Raw genomic sequence first — 23,495 nt, forward strand, 5'->3', positions numbered from 1 at the left:
GGTGTCATGGTGACAGCTACTGCTGCATTTTTGTGTATCTTTAGCTTTAGACACAAAGGAATATTAGAGACTATGTTACCACATTAATGAATACACTTTACTATCAAATCAGAGACTTTTGTATTAGAATGTCTAATACCACAAGCTGCCTCCAACTGAATGCTGTTGAATTTTTTGATCCTCAAATTTTGCCATTACCAATTTGGGACCACTGCACTAAACTGGCCACTAACCTCCATCTTACAGAATGGTGAATGTATATAAACTGTACATAGCAATTACTTTATTGTACCTCAAATTCAGTTGAGAAATGTATAAAATTACAGAGACGCAGAGTAGCTGGTCAGTACTTACTTACAGGAGGCAGAACTCAAGTACTACCACTAGGCAATTGAAAAGTGATAAAGCTATTCTTAACTTTTCACTTCATCTAAGCTTTCACAAAACCTGTTACTGAATAGGTTGACAATTCTGTCATATTAAGACAATTAAATTAGCAGTGTATTATTAACATTGTATTATTTTGTGTCTCACAGCAGCCATACTGCTGCTGAATTGTGTTCTGCAAAACTTTAAGGGGATGTGGAATTGACATCTTTGCAATGTAAAATTGTATGTGACCTAAGGTACCTCTTCTCAGAATTTATATTAGCTAGAGTGTTAATATTTTTACAGTTTATGCTCATATGTATCCTGGCAACGTTTAAACAATAACATTGTAATATCTTGTTCAGAGACTTGAATATTAATTTTTTCCTCTATGAGTTGCACTTTTCAAAACAGTTCGTCATATTATTGCCTGTATTTTTTTTTATTTTTGTATTTTGCAAGCAATCAACGTAATACTGTTTCAGTACATACACATTAGCTGCCCAAGCACTCAAAGAAAATTTGATAGTTCTATCTTCAGTAAAAGATGAGAAAAGGGAACCAACAGGAATTCCTAGCAGCTCAAGAATCTGTCATTTTGTTATGTTACCTTGGTTAAATGATGGCACAGAATCATATCCACCAAAATGATGTGTGTTAATACCCACAAACATGGTTTTTGGGAGACAATGCCATGTTACACTGTTCACACTTTCATTAGGGTTCTGTGTTCTACCATGAAGACATTTCTTCGTGAGGTTTATATTGGACAGATTCCTGAAGACTAGTTTAATTTCCTACATTACAACTGCTTGTAAACTGTGGTAATGATTGTAATCTTCTCTTGTTGTTCATCCCCTATTATATTTACACCAGCTGTTCTGATCATCAGGATATAATCTGAGACTACGGTGCTCATTTGTAGAAGTAATGTGGAAAAACAGGACCCATACAGCTTTCCTCATAGTGTGTGCATCATGAGTATTTTGTTGGATTGCTAGTTCTGAATAAATTCTATTCCAGCATCAGTCAACCTCCCTTTACCATCTAATTTTTTACCATCACTTACCATTTTTCCTTTCACTGTCACATTCAGACGTCTAAGTGTAGCTTCCAGTCTTCTGAATGTGCCCCATGCACTGAAGCTTCTGTATCTCAACATTGTTTCCATATGGCTTGATCTCCATAACATGTTTGAAGGCTTTTGAATCACCATCCCACAAATAATATAGAAAACATACATTATACCACTGAGAAGCATGATCACACAGCGTCTTTACTCCAGGAACCTTAGTACCACCACTGTTACCTGGAAAAATTTGCTCTACACTTATCACTATGTTCGTTATTCAGTTTATTAGTTGAGCAATAGTATTTTGGCACAATAGCCATATCAATCCCCTTTCCAGGGTCAACACTTGTAGCTGTAACAACGCGATTGTTGGAGGTAAGACCCCACTTCTGCCGTGTACCATTGAAAGCTACTGTGGGGTCACAGGAATTTTCATTTTTTTTTATTGCTTCATCTACTGCTTCACACACAGTTTTGTGGGCTACATCCTGAGCTGCAAAGCCTAATGCATAGTTGTACATGTCAGATTTTCAAGGGTCATTGAAACAATGTTTCCTATTGAGTGTAAACTGTTCTTCACTTTCTTCTACTAGTTCTCACATTTTTTGAACACTTTTCCACTAGCCATTGCCATTTTCACACAAAAATGTGTATTCACCACATGTTAATAAACACGGAAGTTAAAGGTATATGCAAACAGACAAGAGGGCATCTTTTCAAAGCTGGCAAACAGTGTAGCTGGGGATATGTCTCATAACACAAATTAATCACTGGAAACTAGCAGTCTTGAAATCACAATAAAAGACTGACAGATCTCCAGTTGACCATGACAGCGAGAAAAACTGACCACACTACTTTGGAAAGCCAGTAAATTAATATGATTAGGATTGTAGTACAACAAAGAGCAATAAATAATATTAAAGAGGAAGTCTCATAGAATATTTTAAGACAAAAAATTGACTATTTTCACTGACAATATGATTCCATGTCCCCTTAAACATACCCTAGAAGTCACTTGATGAACTGATCCATTATTTTACTTAATAATGACACTGCTCTGCAGTAGTCATTGTTATAAAGCCACAGCTTTAAATGAGAACCATTTCTGTTCTATTGACAGAGTTGTAAGTAGTTACTGTTATTCATTTAAAACACCAGCACACAATTTATTTGACATATGAGAGAAAGGACTAATCAGACCATAACCAGGATTTATAGTATAATACAGGAAAGCACTGTAGAAACCAAATAAATGCTTTTCTTTTAAAAGAGAGCTGACTTTTTTAACATTCTATGTAAGTACTAATCAAAATTCGAATGTCTTGCTAGGCACGGGCATTGAAAACCAGAGAGATGGCAGATACCAAATTGAGCCCACTGATAGCAGAGCGCATGGCTCAAATTCACAGGATGAATGTACCAATAAGCAAGGAACCACGCTGGCTTTGGGACACTATGGATAGGTAAGTTTATTGAGGTTTTTGTCTTAATATTACTTACATATGTTTTAAAATTAACTGAGAGGATATCAAATTGGTTTTAAATAACTTTATGGGGAAGAAAAGTAGGAGCTTTGGACCTGGCTACTAAAGCTACTGTTTCTCTGAGACAGTCTTTCCCCAGTCTTTATTTTGCAGTGACATCCTGAATATACAGGGTGAGTCAGGAGGAAAGGTACATGCTTTGAGGGCTGATGGTATTAGTGATTCTGAACAATACACTTCATGTGGACATATGCCCTATTCTGAATGGTTTCCAAGATAGAACACACTTAATATCACTTTTATATGTTTTTCTTGAATAACTCGAAAACTGCACCCTTCAGCAAAACATGTTATAGTACAAAATTAAACTATATTAAATTTCCTACAAAAAAGATCCTATTCATTTTTTCCTCTAGAACTAATGGTTTGTGCGAAGAGAGAGCATGAAAATGTTGGAAAAATTCGCTCAACACACATGCACTGTAGCTTACATAGTTTTTGTAGGCCAATTTGAGGTAGTTTCCCAACTTGATAGACCACAAGTGTCCCATATCAAACTGTTCGTCTCGACTTGTTACCTCAATATGCTACGTCAAAATGGCCTACAAAAACTATGTAAGCTATAGCGCGTGCGTGTCGAAAGAGTTTTTCAATGTTCTCGCACCCTCTTCACACAAACCATTAGTTCTAGAGAAATAAATGAATAGGACCTTTTTTGTAGGAAATTTAATATAGTTTAATTTTGTACTGGGAAAGTTTTTTCTGGTCGGTGCTGTTTTAGAGTTATTCAAGAAAAACATACAAAAGTGATATTAAATGTGTTCTATCTTGGAAACTATTCGGAACAGGGCATACGTCCATATGAAGAATTATTTTTGTTCAGAATCACTAATATTGTCACCCTTCAAAGCATGTATCTTTCCTCCTGACTCACCCTGTATGTATTATGGATATTTGTATCACTTTGAAAAGTTTTATCTAGGCCTTCTTAATCATTCTTGCATTGATATACTTGGAGGGTGCTATTGTTACACAGTATATATCTATTACAGGTGGACACAGAGTGCAGAGGCAATTTTGGTGGAGGTTGAAGGTGCTCAACCTGAGGTTCTTTCCTACATCAATAAAATCCAAAAGTACAACCTAGGATCTGAAGTCAAGTGGTTGATGTAAGTCCACATTCACATCTCAATTTTTTTAATTGCCATCAGTAGGATGTAAACAGTGAAGTTAGGAGTGTGTTTCTATATTTTTTCTTAAATAACCATTGCTGTTCTTTAACAATGTTTATTTTTTGTCTAAAGCAAATGTCATATGGTGGTTAAAATATTTCACTGTTTACAGTAAGTGAGGGAAAAAGACTGTGCACATGTGGATTTTTAACACAAAGAAAAATTTTACATTTTGTGTTGAGATTTGTAAAGCATCTGAGTCAACTACACATTGCGATACTAGTAAAATTGCTTATACCTGGATCAGAATAACAAAGTGAGTGACAGAAGATTGTTCACATAGAGCTGCTGCAGTAATAACTGACCAGAGTATGAGAGCTGTCACACTTCTATTTGGTCATCATTGTTGTATTGCTCTGTGGATGACAATAATGTCTGCTGCTCAACTTCTGATTCATTTTTGCAGTGGGCTTTGGTTTTTTGTGGTGATTTTTTAAACAATACTCAAAAGAATGTCTGCAGCTAACAGTGCACTCAGTCCCGCATTGGAAAGCTGTGTTGCTTTGCCCATATTGGTCATGGGGTATAGTGGTGAACTGTGATTAGTAAATCCTTTCAGAGTCTGTCAGTGACTCTTTTATCCACGTACCCTTGTTGTCACACAATGTTTGTCTCTGGAGGCAAGGTGACATTCTTTTCGATGACCACTATTGAGAAAATTTAGAGGACTGTCATTTGAAGCTGACTGCTGAACGATTCTACTACTGCCAACAGACATTGTGCGCAAGGACTACGGAGATAGATACAAGAAATTAGGACTTGTATGAAAGCATATAGACAGTTGTTTTTCCCTTGCTCTATTTGTGAGTGGAACAGGGGAGGGAATGACTATTAGTGGTACATGGTACCCTCTGCCACACACCGTATGGTGGCTTGTGGAGTATCTATGTAGCTGTAGATATAGATGAAAGAAAGAGCTGTATACAGAATTTGTTAAACTGAACCTTCTACATTCTAAATTGTATCCTCTGTCAGTGTAGAAATGCATTACTGATGCCATATGCGCAGATGAATCCTAATTCTGTCCTCTGATAGGAGCATTTGAAATAAATTACATCAGTCCAGTGGTTGCCATGTGGTGGTATTAAACTTCTGTTGTATTAGTATATTGTTACATTACATCCTGGATTTTCCATTGTTTGTTATATTAGTAATTTGTTTCGCTCGTATAAATTGTCGATTAGGTGTGGGACAACTTGACACAACACAGCACAAAACAAATGGAAAATTGTACAGTAACATAAAAACTGTAAAGGTTGTTTTGATTGTAGTAACAGTTGCTTTTAAAAACTGTCACTGAGCATCCGCTTTTGAAATTTTCCACATTAATGGTGTTTCTGTAGGGAGCAGACTATTCTGTGAAAGCTTCTGCACATTGATTGCCTTTGACATGTAAAGTAGTATCATTCTTAGAAAGGGAAAATGGAGATAAGAAGCTAATGTCTGCCTGTTGTAATTGTTTTATCAAGTGACTCTTATTTGAACATGACCTGGAACTGTGTTATTTCCTGTGTGCAGGTCTTTCCTGAAGAAGCTGCAGTCTCCAGTAGTATTCTGCCACAACGACATGCAGGAAGGCAATATTCTGTTGTACAACCACAACCTCACTGACCAACAGGCTCTCAGCACACCACGTCTGGTGCTGATAGATTTCGAGTACTGCTCATACAACTACCGCGGTTTTGATTTGGCTAACCACTTCATTGAATGGGTGTATGATTATACATATCCTACTCATCCATTCTTTTCAGTCAATTACAGCCACTATCCCAGCCCAGAGCAGCAGGTAAGTAATTCTGGCATGTGTAAATATTTTGGTGTCTGGGCATAAGGCAAAATGTTAAAATGCATTCCACACTGCCTACAGCAACATATTGGTGGTTTTTAATATGCTGAAGTTCATTTCTATTAGGGCCAAAGTCTCCCTCTTGAGCAGTAATATGAATGTGGAATATGAGTGTGCATTGTAACACAAAGTGCCAAAACAGTATTATAACACAAAGAATGGAACCTACACTCATGAGTTATACAGATGTAAAATTTGCTTCTACGATAAATGACACTGCAAATTGTTTTAGACAGTCAGAGAAGCAGAGTCTCCAAAATTTATATGTTCTGGCATTTCTTGTATTGCAAGCTGATTAAACGTTCACTTTCCGTTCCACAAAGTAAAATTTGTGATAAATATAGGAAAATTGGAAATTTGTGGTAAGGTCTTTATGGGACCAAACTGCTGAGGCTATCAGTCCCTAAGCTTACACACTATTTAATCTAACTTTAACTTATTCTAAGGACGACATACACACACCCATGCCCGAGGGAGGACTCGAACCTCTGACGGGGGTAGCAGTGGGGAGAGTCGGGAGTAATAGATAGAGTTGTCTGTTAGATCTTTACTAGTGTTAATTTTTATTGAGATAGTTGGCTTAATATAGCACTGCTGAAAATACCATTTTCTGTTTACTTTGCAAGACTTTCATGGCCTTTTGATGCCTGGATTTCATGTAGTACCATTGACACTTGAGTTCAGTGCCTATAAAATAGCTGCTAAAATAGAACATTGATATCTAATGCTATACTGTTGTAACTCTATCAAATACTGAATTTCCATCAGTTAATACCAAAGGAAGGATAGAACAATAAAATGAAGACATATTTCTACCATCAGTGAATCCATTCTCTCACTGATGTTGGCAACAACAATAATAATTGACAACATAGACACTATGCAGAATGGAGATAAGTCTCTCCAGAAATGGTTTTGATTATGAATGTATCTGCCAGAAATAGTTCACACTGAACACAAATCTTGATAAAATATGCCACTAACTTCAGCTACTAGTTCTTAACCTATGGCAACTTATTGGATATTGTGGTGTAAAAATGTGGTTGGACTGTCACATTGAGTAGACTGCTCATTGTCAGAGCTTTCATAGTAAGGTCTTCAGCTAAATCTGTTTAGTTTGTTACGACACTTCTGCATGTTACATCCAGTACGATAACATGGCACTGTCTGTTGCACATTCAAACATTTCCATGATCTGAATGTTCTAGCTCCATAAATATTTTAAGGCCATGAAGAAACCAGTCTAGTGTAGAAATGACTTTTCTTTCATGTCAGAACAATGTTACCCACTTTTCTTTATTACTTTACAAGATTATTAATAAAGAAAATGCATTTCCTTCCATGACCACTGTGAATGTTTTGCGAATAAAACCATCGGGATCACTATTAAAATTTTCTTTATTTATAACAAGTAAATAAATACTTTAAAAAGATACTTATAATAAGTAAAGAAACTTTAATAGTGGTATAGATGCTTTTATTTGTGACACACTTAATAAACTAAGTCACTAATGTTTCTATATGATTACCTTGTAAACAGCATTGTGGACCATACATTGACAATGCATTTGACATGGAGAGCATTTCAGGAATATTTTCTGTTTATTTGTGGAATGCATGTTCTATAAAGCACACGTTTTGTTAAAATTCATAATTCATTTTTTGTTCATATAATTATTATAATTGTGCCTAATCCCATGCCAGCTTTTTTGTTTTAGTTCATCCTGAGTTGTTTTCTTTATTTACTTCCCTAGCATATGACTAATGTAAATCAGAGCCATTGCAACATGATCATACATTTACTTTCACATGATATGGATTCATTTCAGCCTGAAGGAACATGCCTATGTTGCCTCCAGCCGTGTTCTAACTTGGGTGCAATAATGTGCGAAAAAGACAAGATTTTTAACCAATTACACTATCACCGCAGAAAATTTTGTACTATTTCACAGAAAAAGCAGATTTGACTTTATCCTCTTCAAAGGATGGTGATTACTGTTGATTATTGGCTGGGGTATTATATATAGTGAAACAGGAGGACTAACAATAGATTTATCTGTCTGGATACTATAAAGCAGTAGAATATGTTAATTTGTTTTAAATAATAGTGAAGGGGATAAACAAATTTAATAACATATTTATATCACTTAGAGCTGACTACTATGTAGATATGTTGATATTTAGACTCTTAATATTTTAAAAATGCAAATTAAATTTCATTGTCACATATGAATTCATAACACATAGAAACTTCAGATGCTTAGTACTATATAACAAGCATCATAAATTCAGTTTTATCAATCAAATCTGAATCTTCATTCACACAGCAGTCAGCTCATAATATACTCAGTGTAACTTTCAGGTAATCAAAAAGTGTATTCAGGTAAGAACTTTTAACTTACTTACAATAATTAGAGATGGGGATATCACACGTTAAATGAAAAACGAAGAAACTAGACTTGCTCAAGAGTTATTTTTGCCAATAGATTAATGTAATGCACAGGAAAAAAGAAATGCATTGTACATTGCATTAATTAATGAAAGTAAATACTTATGTAGAAAGATTATGTACTAACAAAATTGTTGCTCTCATGCTGCATAATAATGTTTTGTCATTACTTAAAATTAATATTTGTAATGGACAGCGGATACACAAAAACAGAACTGTGCTCATTTCACAGGAATTGATGTACATGGTGATCATTAAAGTGCTGCTGCAGGACTGTGCAGGGACGAGGTGGAGAGGGCAGTCAAGAGGTTAAACAATGTGTGTGTGTGTGGGGGGGGGGGGGGGGGGGGGAAGAAAAAGAGAGAGAGAGAGAGAGAGAGAAAGAGAGAGAGAGAGAGAGAGAGAGAGAGAGAGAGAGAGAGAGAGAGAGAGAGAGAGAGAGAGCGTGAGTGTGTGTGTGGGGGGGGGGGGGGGGGGTAGTGGAAAAGAAGAGAAGTAAAAAGACTGGGTGCGTTGTTGGAATTAGAGGGCTGTGGGCTGGGTAGTTCTGGAATGGAAACAGGGCAGGGGCTGGGTGGGTGAAGACAATGACTAATAAAGTGGGAGGACAGGAGGGTTACTGGAAGAGGGAGAGTTCCCACCTGTGCAGTTCAGAAAAGCTGGTGTTAGTGGGAATGATCCAGATGGCACAGGCTGTGAAGCAGTCATTGTAATGAAGAATGTTATGTTGGGTGGTTTGCTCACCCAGTAGGGTGGTCTTGTTGTTTTTTGGCCACAGTTTGTCAGCGGCCATTCAGGCGGATCAAGCGGACGGACAGCTTATTGGTTGTCATGTTCATGTGGATGCAGCACAGTGGTTGCAGTTTAGCTTGTAGATCACATGACTGGTTTCACAGGTAGCCCGACCTTTGATGAGGTAGGTGATGTTTGTGACCGAACTGGAGTAGGTGGTGGTGGTGGTGGGAGTGGGAATATGTATGGGGCAGGTCTTGCATCCAGGAATATTACAGGGATATGAGCTATTAGGCAAGTGTTTGGAAGCAGGGGTTGTGTAGGGATGGACAAAGATATTGTGTAGAGGTTCAGTGGGTGGCAGAATGCCACTGTGTGTGTGTGGGGGGGGGGGGGGGGGGGGGGGGGGGGGAAGGGTAGTGGAAAGGATATTCCTCATTTCAGTGCATGATGAGAGGTAGTCGAAACCCTGGTGGAGAGTGTAATTCAGTTGCTCCAGTCCTGTGTGGTACTGAGTCACCAGGGGAATGCTCCTCTGTGATTGGATGGTGGGACTTAGGGAGATGGTGGGTGACTGGAAAGATAAGGCACAGAGATCTGTTTTTGTACAATGTTTCGGGGTTAGTTATAGTCTGTAAAGGTCTCGGTGAGGCCGTCAGTGAATTTTGGAGGTGTCACTCGCCACTGCATCTGCATGGCCACGGGTGGCTAGGTTGAATGGAAGGAACATCATGGTATCGAATGGGTGGCAGCTGTCAAGGTAGAGGTATTGCTAGTGGTTGGTAGGTTTGATATGGGCAGAGGTACTAATGTAGCCATCTTTGAGGTTAAGGTCAACATCAAGGAAGGTGGCTTGTTGGGTTGAGCAGGACAAGGTGAAGCAAATGGGGGAGAAGGTGTTGAGGTTCTGGAGAAGTTAGATAGGGTGTCCTCACTCTCAATCCAAATCACGAAGATGTCAGCAGTGAATCTGAACCAGGTGAGGGGCTTAGGATTCCGGGTGTTTAGGAAGGATTCCTCGAGAAGGCCATAAGTATATTGGCATAGGGCAGTGCCATGTGGGTGCCCATAGCCAACCCCAGATTTGTAGGTAATGCCTTCAAAAGAGAAGTAATTGTGGGTGAGGATATAGTTGGTCATTGCGACTAGGAAGGAGGTTGTTAGTTTGGAAAGGTAGTGTTAAATAGTGGTAAAGACCATGGGCATGAGGGTGTTAGTGTAAAGGGAGGTGGCATTAATAGTGACCATCAGGGCACCATGTGGTGAAGCAACAGGAACTGTGGAGAATCGGTGGAGGAAATGGTTTATATCTTTTAAATAGGATGGAAGGTTGCAGGTAATACGTGAAGATGATGGTCCATGGAAGCAGAAATCCTCTCATTGGGGCACAGTAACTGGCCACAATGGGGTGTCCTATGTGGTTGGGTTCTATGGACTTTTCAGGAAGTATATAGAAGGTAGGAGTGCAGGAAGGTGGGGTTGAGGGGGGGGGAGAGGGGGAGAAGGAGGGGGGGGGGGGGAGAGAGAGAGAGAGAGAGAGAGAGAGAGAGAGAGAGAGAGAGAGAGAGAGATTCCCAGGAGAGGTTCTGGGATGGGCCTAAGGATTTGAGGAAAGACTGGAGAGACTGCTGTATTTCTGTAAAGGAGTCACTGTGGCAGGGTTTGTATGTGGGTAAATCTGACAGCTGGCACAGTCCTTCAGCCAAGTTATCTTTGCAATTCAAGATGACAGTGCTGGAGCCTTTGTCAACAGGTAGCATTATAAGTTCGCGAACAGTTTTTAGCTGGTGGATTGCAGATATTTCTGTGGATGTGAGGTTAATTTGCATCTTGAGAGCTTTGTGTAAAGAATTTATAATTTATGTATTAAACAAATGTGAGTGAAATCAGTAACTTAAGTCATTAATATGTAACATCACTTAGTCACATATCTAGGAGTTACATCATATGCAGTTTCCAGACACATGATTTTGCTGTGAGAGGCCTAGGACAAAATTTTCACGTTTTCCTGATTTGAGCCTATTGTATGTTTTCTTTTATAGTTTTATTAATCATAAAGTACTTGTTCCAGTATTAACTGCTGATCTCTACATCTACATCTCTTATACCTTAGCCACTCTATCTAAATCAATGGCTGCTGAAGTTATAACGCACCTGCTTTCCAGGGATGGGAAAGAACTTTGCTTCAAGTGTGAGTTCCACCACACTGAGTATGGGAGTATGATTCAATATGAACCAAAACAAATTACAACCACCACCACCACCCCGTCCCTGCTGCTGCTGCTGCTGCTGCTGCTGCTGCAGCTACTACTACTACTACTACTACTACTACTAACTCGATGCACATTGGAGATATCCTTTTGTATGAACATAAAGAAGTAACACAAGTGCTATCAAGATCTTAATGTGTTGTCATTTTTGTAGCATGAGAACATTAATTGGAGAACCTGAAATTTGAAAAGAATGTGCATTACAAATCTATTGGTGAATATGAATCGTCATGACTTGTTGTCTTTACTGTTCAGTCAGATTTTTTTCTTGAATGAAACAGTTCCATCATCAACCAGTGCACAGCAAGAGGGAAACAACCATTAATCATGTTTCTTCCAGGCTTGTGTAGACTGGGCAGCAATCTCTTGTTTAATGGCTGAGAATCGATGATCCAAGACACCTGTCTTGATTCGTCTTGTGGTATTTTTGTGTTCTTCCATTTCCCAGTTGGGTGTTCGCTGAGTGAATCGACTGAGCGACTGACCCTGCTGTTGTCCCACCTTCTTGAGACTGCAGCAGAGCGACCATCAACTGGCCAGAACAGTAAAATTATGAGAACATTCTAACAAATTAAAGTGGAGTATCTGAACCGGGTTGCGGACCTCATGTTCTGGAAAATAGCACACTTCTCACAGGTTTATTTTCATGACAGGGATTCCCATATAATTATTACATAGTGCTTTCATTCTTGCTTCATAATTAAACATTTTCATGTAGCTGTGGAAAAAAAAATTCTTGTGCTGTGTGTACGTGTTTCATAAAGCTTTAATTAAGACACTCCTCTGCTATTGATGTATGTGTGTTTCTCACTCTCTCTCAAAGTGCAGTTTACTGCAGACATCATTTACTGCCACTTACGAGTATTCCATCTAAAACTGTGCAAGTGTTAACATCTCATTTCACAAAGTTCAGTATAATTCGCAATGAAATTTATTTTACAAACCAATTTTTCTGATCCATGTTAGCAGACGTTTTGTGGGAAACCTCCAGTGCTTAGATTTTTATCATATAAGAAGGGGGACAGGCAAAACCTTTCTGTTTTTATTTAGAATTTGCTTTTGTTTGCAAGAAAACAACATATTATAATGTTCAGTCACGTGTTATGGTGTACCAAAATTCAATCAAGATTTTTTAAAATACACATACCATTTTTTGTTTGGGCTCGAATCGTGAATACACATCTTTAATTAATGCTGCATGGATCACAGAAAAATGTATTATTTTAAACAAAATACTTTTTGCTATGTATCATATTTTTCTTCCACTATTCATACTCTCAAAAAAACTCCATGAGCAAACTGACATTGTTTCCAAAAGGTACTCATTTCTAAACAACACTGCATTTATTTCAGGCTAGCACTGCCTATCTCACATTATTCATTTTCTTTTGAATCCTCTACTTGTTCTGTATCAATATTCACTTGCACTGGAACATTCACATTATCTTTTTACTACAAAACTAGTCACTCATTTTAAACCTTCTATGGATAAAAATTAAGAAAAGAAACTGTCAATTGATTTGCTTTTTATGTTCATTTCCTGCCATCAGATTAATTGCTGATTTAATGTACTGTACATTACAGATAACACTGACACTATCATGATGTATAGTGTATTCCTATTAATGTATTGTTTTATATATTGCTAAGGCTTAACCAACTCTCTCTCCACTAATGGGAGCATATATCACAAATACTAAAGAAGTAAAATTCAATGTGCATAGCATCCTACATTAACATTTTTCTTCCTATATGCGAGTTTTACAAAATAGAATCAACAATAATAATTTATGTTTCAAAGAATCACCATGAGCATGTTGATACGACTCGTGAGAAGAGAGAATTATATTTGTAATTTTTGGAATTCAGTTAATATTTTAAACATGCCTACAATGGTACAGTATGCAAAACATATATTATTCATTCCAAGGATATGGAACTTGTACGGATGTGTGAAAAATGTAGGATGTTGTGCAGTCTGTCTGGTACTGACCTTTTCCTCACAAAAATATCATAATTAGTTTCATTTTTTATTCACATCTGGAATTTAAATTTAAACTTGATGGTTCTCCTTATGTTTAAATTCTAAGACAAATGGTCAAGAACATTATTGGCTAGTCTGATTAACATCAGTTTGTCATTTTGAACCAGACCTTTTTAGTTAACAGCCATTGTTTGATTGGTGCAACAAATAATTTACTGTAATTAACCGGAATACAGCACAAAAGAATAAAATTGTTAAAATTATAGTTCACACTGTAGGAAAAATATTACTGACAATATTTTGGTTTCTGCACTGATCCTCCAACAAATACATTCCTAGTATTGTAAGAAATATTTTTTTCCTATAGTGAATTTCACAGTAACTAAACAATGATTTTGTGCTAAACATCTATATTTGTCATGGAGGAACAGCAGCTGAAAGTTGAACATTGATAAACCGAACCAATAACTATTTTAATGAAAAACATTTATAAATCTGGAAAATTGTGCAGACCTCTTTGAAGTTCACATTACATAATTTGAAAGTTAAGAATGGCACCTAATTAAAGTAGTTCATATTGTTGAATAATTTATGTAAAGGACAATTACTTCACACACTTAGTGCACCAGTCTCTTATAAAATACAAACCAACTCACTGTTAGTTCAAATTCAGTCATTGTGCATTTTTATTGCAAAGAGACTTGACACAGAGAAAACACACACTTTCTTCCTTTCTCATTTTTAAAGTCTTGGAGACAGTTATTTGACATGGTCTGTTCTGTTCCTGTGCAGCTGGTCTTCGCAAGGTCTTACCTGAAGACTTTCCATCAGAAACAACCAACAACTGAAGAAGAAACAGTACTGTTGAAGGAAGTGCAAGCCTTCACTCTTGCTTCACATCTTTTCTGGGGACTATGGGCTGTTGTCAATGCCAAACTGTCACAGATCCCATTTGGTTACTGGGTATGTTCTCATACTTTTTTCACAAGTTATTTGACATTTCCAAATCCATTAAAAATTTAATTCTTTCTCCTATTAAACAGGATATTTATGCATTCTCAAATTTTTAGATTGCAGACAGTCATAAATAATAAACTGTTGAATCATTGTGTGTAGTTAAGTTCTGTGTTTACAAGGAGAAATGTCTTTAAATGTTCAGTTGATGGTGACAATATAGAGAGATATCAGACCTGTAGAAATTAGGTGGAGGCTAAAGAAATTCACAAAGATAAGTAGGCTTCAAGAAGTTCAAAGCCATCTCGTAGAAATTTGCTCTCATTTAACTTTCTAGTTTAAAATATAACAATGTGGTGTCAGGCATCCATACATGATATTGGCCTAAGCATGGCTGACTCCCCTGCTGCACCCATAGCACTGTATACTTGAACCCTCCCTCCCCGGGGACTTAGTTCTTTCGTGAGTTCATGTGTAGTACACAGAGAGACCTGAACTATTGCAGCCCATTCTTCCTTGATGGGCAGCATTTCCTTCGCCGCCCTCACTCCTTCCCCAGACCACGGTGTTCTTACTTTTGTCAACCTGACTATCCACTTTGTTTCCTTATCCCTTGCGGTTTTGTTGCCCCTTACCAAACATATTTGGTCACCCTTTGGGGTCTGACATCCAATTCTAAATTTTCTCTTTGTAGTGTGAGCAATTTGTGGAAGAACTCCCTCTCTAGCCTTTATGGCATGGATTCCTCTCCCCCTCCTTCCCTGCCAAAGCTCCTTTCCACCTCAATAGGTCACCAGCACATGTGGACAGTTTGTGTGGTAGAGCTGTTATGTAACCACTGGCTGAGCCCACTGATATCACAGGGATCACACTTCTGATACCTGAGCTGTTGTATCCCCATGTATGTCTATGGTAGATCCCTTGTCATTCTGGAGCATTGGAACTCCCAGCAATGGCCACCATACCAGATGGTGCCCATGGGTGGAGCCCCTGATCAGAGTGGATGGTATAGGGTACACACTTTGCATATGAAATGTATCAAGCTCCAAAAAACTGGCCTTTCTTTCACAGTCGTCTCTTCAGTTGGTAATGGATCATTTCATGCTGTTTGTTATTCCCTTCTCTGGCTACACCCTTCAGTGTGGGCCAGGCTCGCCAGTGAGGGGAGAAACCCTTTCCATGCTAACTGGACTGCACTAACACAGACAGGGACACATTCACTACCACAGAGCCATCATTTTTTGTGGAAAATGTAGAAGGCAAGTTTGGCGAAATGGAGCCTCTCAGTAAAATGCAGTTGGGTTCACTGTTGGTCAAAACTTATTCTTCAGCCCTTCATGCTTGTGATCATCTTATAATGTCCTGGTGCCCATTACTCCTTACCAGTGTCTGAATATAGTTCAGGGACTTCATCGTTCAAGTTGAACACTGAGCCAATCTGGAATGATGGGGCGTTTATTTGATAAGCATGTGTGGAAAGGTCGTGAGGAAAATTGCACCAATACGGGCACCTTTATTCTGGCATTTGAGGGAGATACTCTACCAGAGAAGGTCAATGTTCCGTGTTATCAGTGTGATGTGAAGTGGTATGTCCTGCCACCCATGAGGTGCTTTCGGTGTTTGTGTTTTGAACACGTCTTCCAGCTGTATGGTGGACCCTCTATATGGTGACTGTGGACAACCACTCCATGAGGATGGATCCGATGTTTTGCCATGCATGTGTGCTACTTGTCATCACTGTGTTGGTGACTTCTACCTTTGCTTCTGTTACATCCTTTCCCTTTCCTCCCTGTTCTTTACCTCTGCCCCATCCCTATCTCCTTTCCTCATCCTATGTGGTTCCCACTTCCTCCCCTCCAAATGCCACTGAAGAAGTGCCTGCCCCTTCTTCGGAGCCCATCAGTGATGGGGCTCCCTCCTGGAACCCTTCCCCCCAGCTTCTTTCAGGCTGGAGGCCTTCTATCACAGCAAAGCCACAGGACACATAGTCTGTGCACCCTAAGATTGCCCGCTCTCTTTCAGTTCCAGATCTTGCAGAAGCCTGCTTTCCCTTTGTGCCCTGCCTTCCTCAACCTATGAAAGTACAGAAGAAGAAACATAAGCCCCAGGACAAGGCCCCTGTGCACTGCCCCTGGCAATGCCATTGCATCGCGCACAACCCCCCCCCCCCCCCCCCCCCCCCGCTCCCGCCCCCCCCCCCCCCCGACAACTTATTTATTTACAGTTGTCACCCAGTCCTTGGTGACAGATGCTGACAGGACAGCAAGATTACTTCCAGCTTCTTTGGCTCCCATTTGGATACCCACTCCATGCTTATTCAGTGGAACTATAATTGGATACTACCATCAGCTCCCAGAGCTGCAATCCGTTATTGCTTTTTACTTAGCAGCTTGTGTTGTTCTCCAGGAATCTGATTTTACTGATGCTCACTCACTTACCCTGCATGGATTCCATGCTCTGTCAGAACTGGATCCGCCCTTTGAGGGCTTTCGGTGGCATCTGTATGTTAGTCTGTACAGATATTGTTAGTACATGGGTTCCACTTTGTACACCTTGGAAACAGGTGCTGTCCGGGTCCACTTGGACTCTTCAGTCACCTTTTGCAATCTCTTATCTCCCTCCTGACAGGCCACCTACACCTGCTGCCCTAATTACCCTACATCAGCAGCACCCTCCTCGCTTCCTCGTCTTTGGGGATTTTAATGCCCATCACCCTTTGTGGGGCAGTGTGTTTCATCCAGTCGGGGGCCCCACATAAACCGATTTCTTGCAAGCCATGACCTGTATGTTGTTAATGATGTTTCTCCTACTCATTTTAGTGCTGAATATGGCACTTTCTCTGCCACTGATCTTTCGCTCGCTTCTTTCCCCTTCTCCCTTCATTGTACTGGCCATGACACAATGATCTCGGTGATAGTGACTATGTCTTGTTGATTATATGATTCTCTCATTCTGTTCCCACTCCAGATGACCAGATTATCATGCTAGGCTTACCATCCTGCTGGTTCACCTCTGTATATCTCCTAAGTCGTGTTCACACCTTTTTTGTCAGGTTGTATTGAAGAAGTCATACATGATCTGTTCGATAAGATTATACATGTTGCAGTTCCCCACTCAACAGGCCCCGTTCACCAGTGGCCACTTCCACTGTGTAGCACATCCATTGCCACCACCATCCATGATCATCGTCATGCTTTGTAACACCTTAAGTGGCTTCCGATCTCCACCAGTCTTATTGCCTTTAAATGTCTTTGCACCAAAGCCCATTACTTAATCAAACAGAGTAAGTGGGTGTGTTGGCAATGCATTGTCTCCTCTCTAGGTTCTTCTGTCCCCTTGTCACGGATGTGGGCTAACTACACCCACTCCAAGGTTGTCAGCAGCATTCTTCCATTCTAGGGCTTGTGCTTGCACGTGCCCTTTGCACAGATACGTCACTTCTCGCAGAACGCATCATGACCCCTTTTTGGGATAGCATCAAAGTCAGCCTCCTATCCAGCTGCCTTCCTCCTCTGGAAACAACAAACTGAAGCTTCCCAGTTACGTTTTACCCCTTTGTGAGGCAGAATCCTACAATGAACCTTTTACTGAATGGGAGTATGTTCTGGCCCTGTCTTGTTCATGCAATCATTGCTTTGATTGGAAACTGCAGTTTGGCAGGCATTTACTCAGCGCCACCATCTTGTTGTGATTTTCTTCGGTCTTTGTGAAGCCTAAAACACAGCTTGACACCTTCGCGCCCTCCTTACGCTCCATGAGTGGAAGTGTCCTTTTTCTCAACACTTTTAATGGGTTTGTAGTCTCTGCTGGATCATTGGTCACCCCTGCTCTGTAAGTGGATGATTTCTGCATCTGGACTATCTCCCACTCAGTGATCTCTGTCAAACAACAGCTCCAGGGTTTCATCTGGGAAGCTTCCATATGGACTCTTCTCTTCCCTTAAGTTGAGATAGTGCATTTCTGTCACCGTGCTACAGTCCAGCCTCATCTGAAGCTCCACCTTGAAGCCCAGCACGTGAGTGCATGGACCCCCAGTCCCATTTCTTGGGTCTCCTTTTTGACGACAAGCTTACTTGGTTGCCCCTTAGCCATCATATGGAGGTTGCCTGTTTTTGTAAACTCAATGTCCTTCACTTCCTTGCCCACAACTCTTGGGATGTGAATTGATCAATCCTTCTCTTCCTTTACCTGTCATTGTGGTATCTGTTTAGCCACTGGTGCCTTTTGCTCTATCCCTGTCAATAGTGTTCTCATTGAAACTGGGATCCCTCCCCTTTCAATTTGATGGTTGCAGCTCCTGGTCTCCTATGTCATCACTATCTGCTCTTCCCCTGCTCACCATCCCTATGCAATTTGTTACGTGGCTTTGGCCCGTCACCTGCCCACTGCCCACCCTTGGGTAGGTTTACTGGTTAGACTCCGCCTTACATCTCTCCACCGTCATTTCCAACTCCTCTCCTTGTCCTCTTCTCCACATTCTCTGTCAACCCCCCCCCCCTCCCCCCCTCCATAATTAGTTCCTTGGCCCCTGATTCAGATGGATTTATTGCGGGGTCGGAAAGCCTCTATTGCTCCAATGGCATTCCACTGTTTTTGAATGCTCTAATGGTAGTTTCAGGATGTCATTGTTTTTTACACCGATGGCTGTAAATCCATGGATCATGTGGGATATGCCTTCAGGTCTTCTATAGGCATGAAACACTCTCTCTTGCCTACCACCTGTGGCATGTCTGCTTCCCCTGGAGTTGTCCCTCGCCCAAGTTTCATGGCGTATGGACTCAATGAATGGACTTCAGGCTATGGGTTAAAGGCTTCCTGCTACCCCTTGGTCTCTGTCATCCACAGCCTTCTTGCTGATCTTGGTGATGCTGCTTATTTGGTTGGTTTCCTTGTGGTTCCTGGCCCCCCTCCCCACATGTAATAAACTTTGTGCACTCAAGGAGACTCCCACAATGTGGCATTCTTCCCTCTGCCTCTGCTGATGGGAATCTACCATCCTTGGCCAACTGCCATCCTCATATTCACCACACTAGTTTGACCCATGTTTTTTTTACTCTGTAATGAGCTGCAGCTTCTATTTTACTTGTGGAGTCCTCTCATGGTGATCCATATTTTGCTGGACTGCCCCTGCCTTTTGGCCCTTCACACTAAATATGCCCTTCCACCTTCCTTGTCTCGGTTGTTAGCGGAAGACCCTCGCATTGTTACATCTATCTTCAGTTTTCTTCACGAAAGTGGTTTGTCATCCCTGGTTTATCCTTCAATTTTCCTCTGGAATTTGAGTGCCTCAGTTAGTGTAGGCATTGGTTATGGAGGCCTTGTCCTTGCCTCCACCCTGGCCATGTTCTCACCATCTTTTCCTTACATTTTTTGTAGACTGTTGTACAGTTTTGTTTCCTCCTTTCTAGTATCTTCTTCTTTGGTATCGTCCCCCTTGTATCATGACAACAGTATGGTGTGGGTGTCAGGATGGGTCCATGGTGATGGTACCCCAATGCACATAGTGTTTCTGGGGCACCCTTGCCCTCACCATTTCCACCCATCCCCTTCCTGTTCTTTCCTCTTCCTGCTGCCCACACATTCCTTCACCTCTCACTGATTGCCCATTATACCTCCCCCTTGAGTGAACTATGCCATTTGTGTTGTTCCTCCCTTGATTTCTGCCATCTTACATCATGGGATTGATGACCTCACTGTATGGTCCCATCCCCTGAACCAGCCAACCAACAAACAATACACTTGAGATGTATATTCTAAGACAATAATCTAATGGTGTGCAAATTCTGAATTTGGATGGTGTACAAATTCTGAATTTGTCAATGAAAACAACATGACACTTTTTGAGCTAGTTCCAGTCCCTTGCCAAACTTATTCATGCATCACAGTGGTTGTGGTTTCGTACTGCTGTTCATAATGGGTGCCTAGGGGCCAATTGTGTACTTTCCTGATCAACACAGCCATCACAGTAGGATGCAAAAAAAAAGCAGCACAGTTCTGTTGTACACCCCACATAGCAGCTATGAGCCATACTTTTTAGGCAGCTATGACACGTTATTCTTAGATAGCTGCATCAGGTAGCATTGTTGAACAAAGGCAACCACTATGGGGTGGGCCCGAAATGTTTACTGATAGCAGTTTGATGTCTGGATGATGCCACTGTGGTGTACACAAATTCAATGGGCAACTTCTAGTGCTGACAGTCATTCTTGCTATAAAGTCACAAATTGTGTTCAGTCTGAACTTTAAATGAACCATAGAGGCATGTTGGCAGACTGAATAGCATACGCCAGCTGCATTGTCCCAGTCACAACTGAGAACACAGTACATTATACTGTACTAAGCTTCACAGACAATACAGGTTTACTGTTACTTCCCTTGGAATGCTGCTGTGTATGGTGATTTCTGTTGGTGAAAAGAGTACTGAGAGTGAGGGTTTTTTTTTTTCTTTTCTTTATTTTTTTTAAAAATTCTTTTTTTTAAAGAGACAACTATGCAAGTCGTAAGTAGTGGCAGAGCTTTTTAAAGCAGTTTATTTTTATGACTGGTGTGTATACAAGGCATGATCAATATTTAGTGCTTGTATGCATATTATTTTCTCTGAATTTGCAACAGAACAGTTAATATTGCCGATGATTGTTAATCCATATGTTCTCTACTAACCAGTGCAACACAAGATGACCCAGTAACTCAATAGCTTGCAAAAAAATCTTCTTTCATGTTTAGAGTAATTTTAATTTCAGAGGCTGTTGTCATGGTGTAGCTTGGGGCTAACCTAATTTCGAGGGCTCGGTTCTCATAGTTGCTCACAAGAAATATACATAGACTCTTTGTGGCAGTATACTTTCAAAAGTGACAGATAATCAATAACGCAAAAAAAGATAAACTGCATACAACCTAATTCCACACTCTAAAGTCATAAGTCGACACATTTGCTGACAGCCAAAGACTGTCTTTATTGAGCTTAAGAATGTTCGATAGTTCACCATACTTCTGTTCAGTGTTCTGAACTCTGACAGGAACAGAGAGAAGTCACAAACTGAGAGGTCAGTACTGACTTAACTACCTGTTAAAGAGTATAACTACAAGGGCACATTACAGTAGATCATGCACAGGGAGGTGAAAGCTACTGATCCCAAAAGTTAAACCACTTTTCCATAATGCATATCTTAATGTCTGCCACTTAATTCTTTAGCTGTGGAAGGAGCGTGTCACAGTGCATAACTATGCACTGTGACACGCTCCTTCCACAGCTAAAGAATTAAGTGGCAGACATTAAGAGATGCATTATGGAAAGCTAGCTTGGCAAAAACACAGTTGGAGACTTAATGGAAGATCCACCTCTGCTCAAAATTATATTGTGTCTGAATACTCTTATTGTGAATGAAAATTCCCTGCCAAAAGTGATCAGACTCTGTGAAAAGAAAATTCATCTACTTAAATAAAATACTGATAAAACTCAAGATGACGAAAAGGGAAGAAATTGGACAAGGGTTGAATTAGAAGAAATTGCGTTCTTTGAGCTGAGGTAAAAGTTAAAATGGATAGTGCTGCTGCACTGGTCTGGGTATTATGATTGACAGCTCCAGATAGAAAGCTGTGTTTTGTGCTGAGAAGAAAAGGTAGGCATGAATAAGATAATTGACTTTTCAACTTTATTTCATTGTTCTGAATCAGAGAAGCTAGGACAGAGATCTCAAGATGTATAATACTGCAATTATCAACAATTTACACCTACACTGAAGCACCAAAGAAACTGATATAGGCATGCGTATTCAAATACGGAGATATGTAAAGTGGCAGAATATGGTGCTTTCGTGGGCAACAGCTACATAAGGCAACAAGTGTCTAGTCCCCCCTGCGGGTCCGGGGATTAGAATAGGCCCGCGGTATTCCTGCCTGTCGTAAGAGGCGACTAAAAGGAGTCCATCCCCCTCACGGGGGTAGTTCGCGCCTGCGTCCGGAGACGGACGGTTCCACGACCTATCATCGTGGTCCTTTTGGTTTTTTCACTTCTCGTTTCTTTCTTCCTTCCTTTTGTTGGTTCCTTTCTTTGCTCTTCTCCACCTCACTGTCTTCCTTACTCTTTCCCTTGCCTTCTCCTTGCCTTCTCATTGCCTTTTTCTCCTTGCCTTCTCATTGCCTTTTTCTCCTTGCCTTCTCATTGCCTTCTTCTCCTTGCCTTCTTATTGCCTTCTTCCCCTTGCTTTCTCATTGCCTTCTTCTCCTTGCCTTCTCTGGTCTCCGCCTCGGCGTTTGAGACAGTCTGTCCTCTTTCTCCCTCTCTCTCTTCTTTTTCCTCCTCTTCCTTCCTCCCTGTGCGTGCCTGAAGGCCGACCCACGCGTTCGCACGCGTAGCCGGTGACGGGGTAACGCGTAAGTCCCCGCCCTGGGTAGACATGTAAGGCACGCGCGTACCCCCTGGTAAAGGCCAGGCCCGGGGAGGGGTGATTGCCTGAGCTGATACCTTCTGACCATGCCGATTGGTCCCTCCGTCTGTTTCTCGGGAAGTGTGACCTGAGGTGTAAACATTCACCTAAGGCGGGAGTGCCCTCTGAGAGGGTCCCCACAAGGAAGGAGCGCGCCATCGGAGACGCTGGCAATCATGGGGGATTCCTCCGCAATGGATTCTACTCCATCTCTTTCGACTTCGACCCAAAAACGGAAACGTGACCAGCCAACAGTGACAAAAGTACTACCGCCTGCCCCACAGTTCCTCGTAGTTTCTCGAACTGAGGACGGAAAGGATTTTTCCTCTGTCAACCCTTTCGTTATTCAGAAGGGCGTAGATGCCATAGCCGGATCTGTCAAATCCTGTACCAGGTTGCGTAACGGCACCTTATTACTGGAAACTGAGAATGCCTTTCAGGCACAAAAACTGCTTCGGGCCACCCTCCTGTACACGTTCCCTGTCCGGGTGGAGGCCCACCGAACTTTGAATTCGTCTCGTGGTGTGGTCTATACTGGCTCCCTCGACGGATTGACTGACGAGGAGCTTCAATCATTCCTCGCTGAGCAGGGCGTGACGGCTGTCCATAGGGTCATGAAAAAGGTCAACAATGACCTTGTACCGACCCGGACAATTTTCTTGACCTTCGATAGTGTT

General features: G+C 40.8%; 1 protein-coding gene across 4 annotated transcripts in view; it reads left to right on the top strand.

The window, feature by feature from the left end:
• Positions 1-23,495, top strand: part of LOC124625755 (choline/ethanolamine kinase) — a 184,723-nt gene that overhangs the window by 153,806 nt on the left and 7,422 nt on the right. For 2 of the 4 annotated variants that reach the window (XM_047149194.1, XM_047149193.1), the window contains exons 4-7: positions 2,771-2,904; positions 3,978-4,094; positions 5,676-5,943; positions 14,231-14,401. In XM_047149194.1, coding sequence (XP_047005150.1) covers positions 2,771-2,904; positions 3,978-4,094; positions 5,676-5,943; positions 14,231-14,401 — 690 coding nt within the window. Of the gene's footprint in view, positions 1-2,770; positions 2,905-3,977; positions 4,095-5,675; positions 5,944-7,832; positions 7,992-11,902; positions 12,091-14,230; positions 14,402-23,495 lie in introns of those variants that run through there. The other 2 variants (XR_006980713.1, XM_047149195.1) reach the window with 2 other exon arrangements.

Source organism: Schistocerca americana, chromosome 8 (assembly GCF_021461395.2).
Source record: "Schistocerca americana isolate TAMUIC-IGC-003095 chromosome 8, iqSchAmer2.1, whole genome shotgun sequence".
NCBI lineage: Eukaryota > Metazoa > Arthropoda > Insecta > Orthoptera > Acrididae > Schistocerca > Schistocerca americana.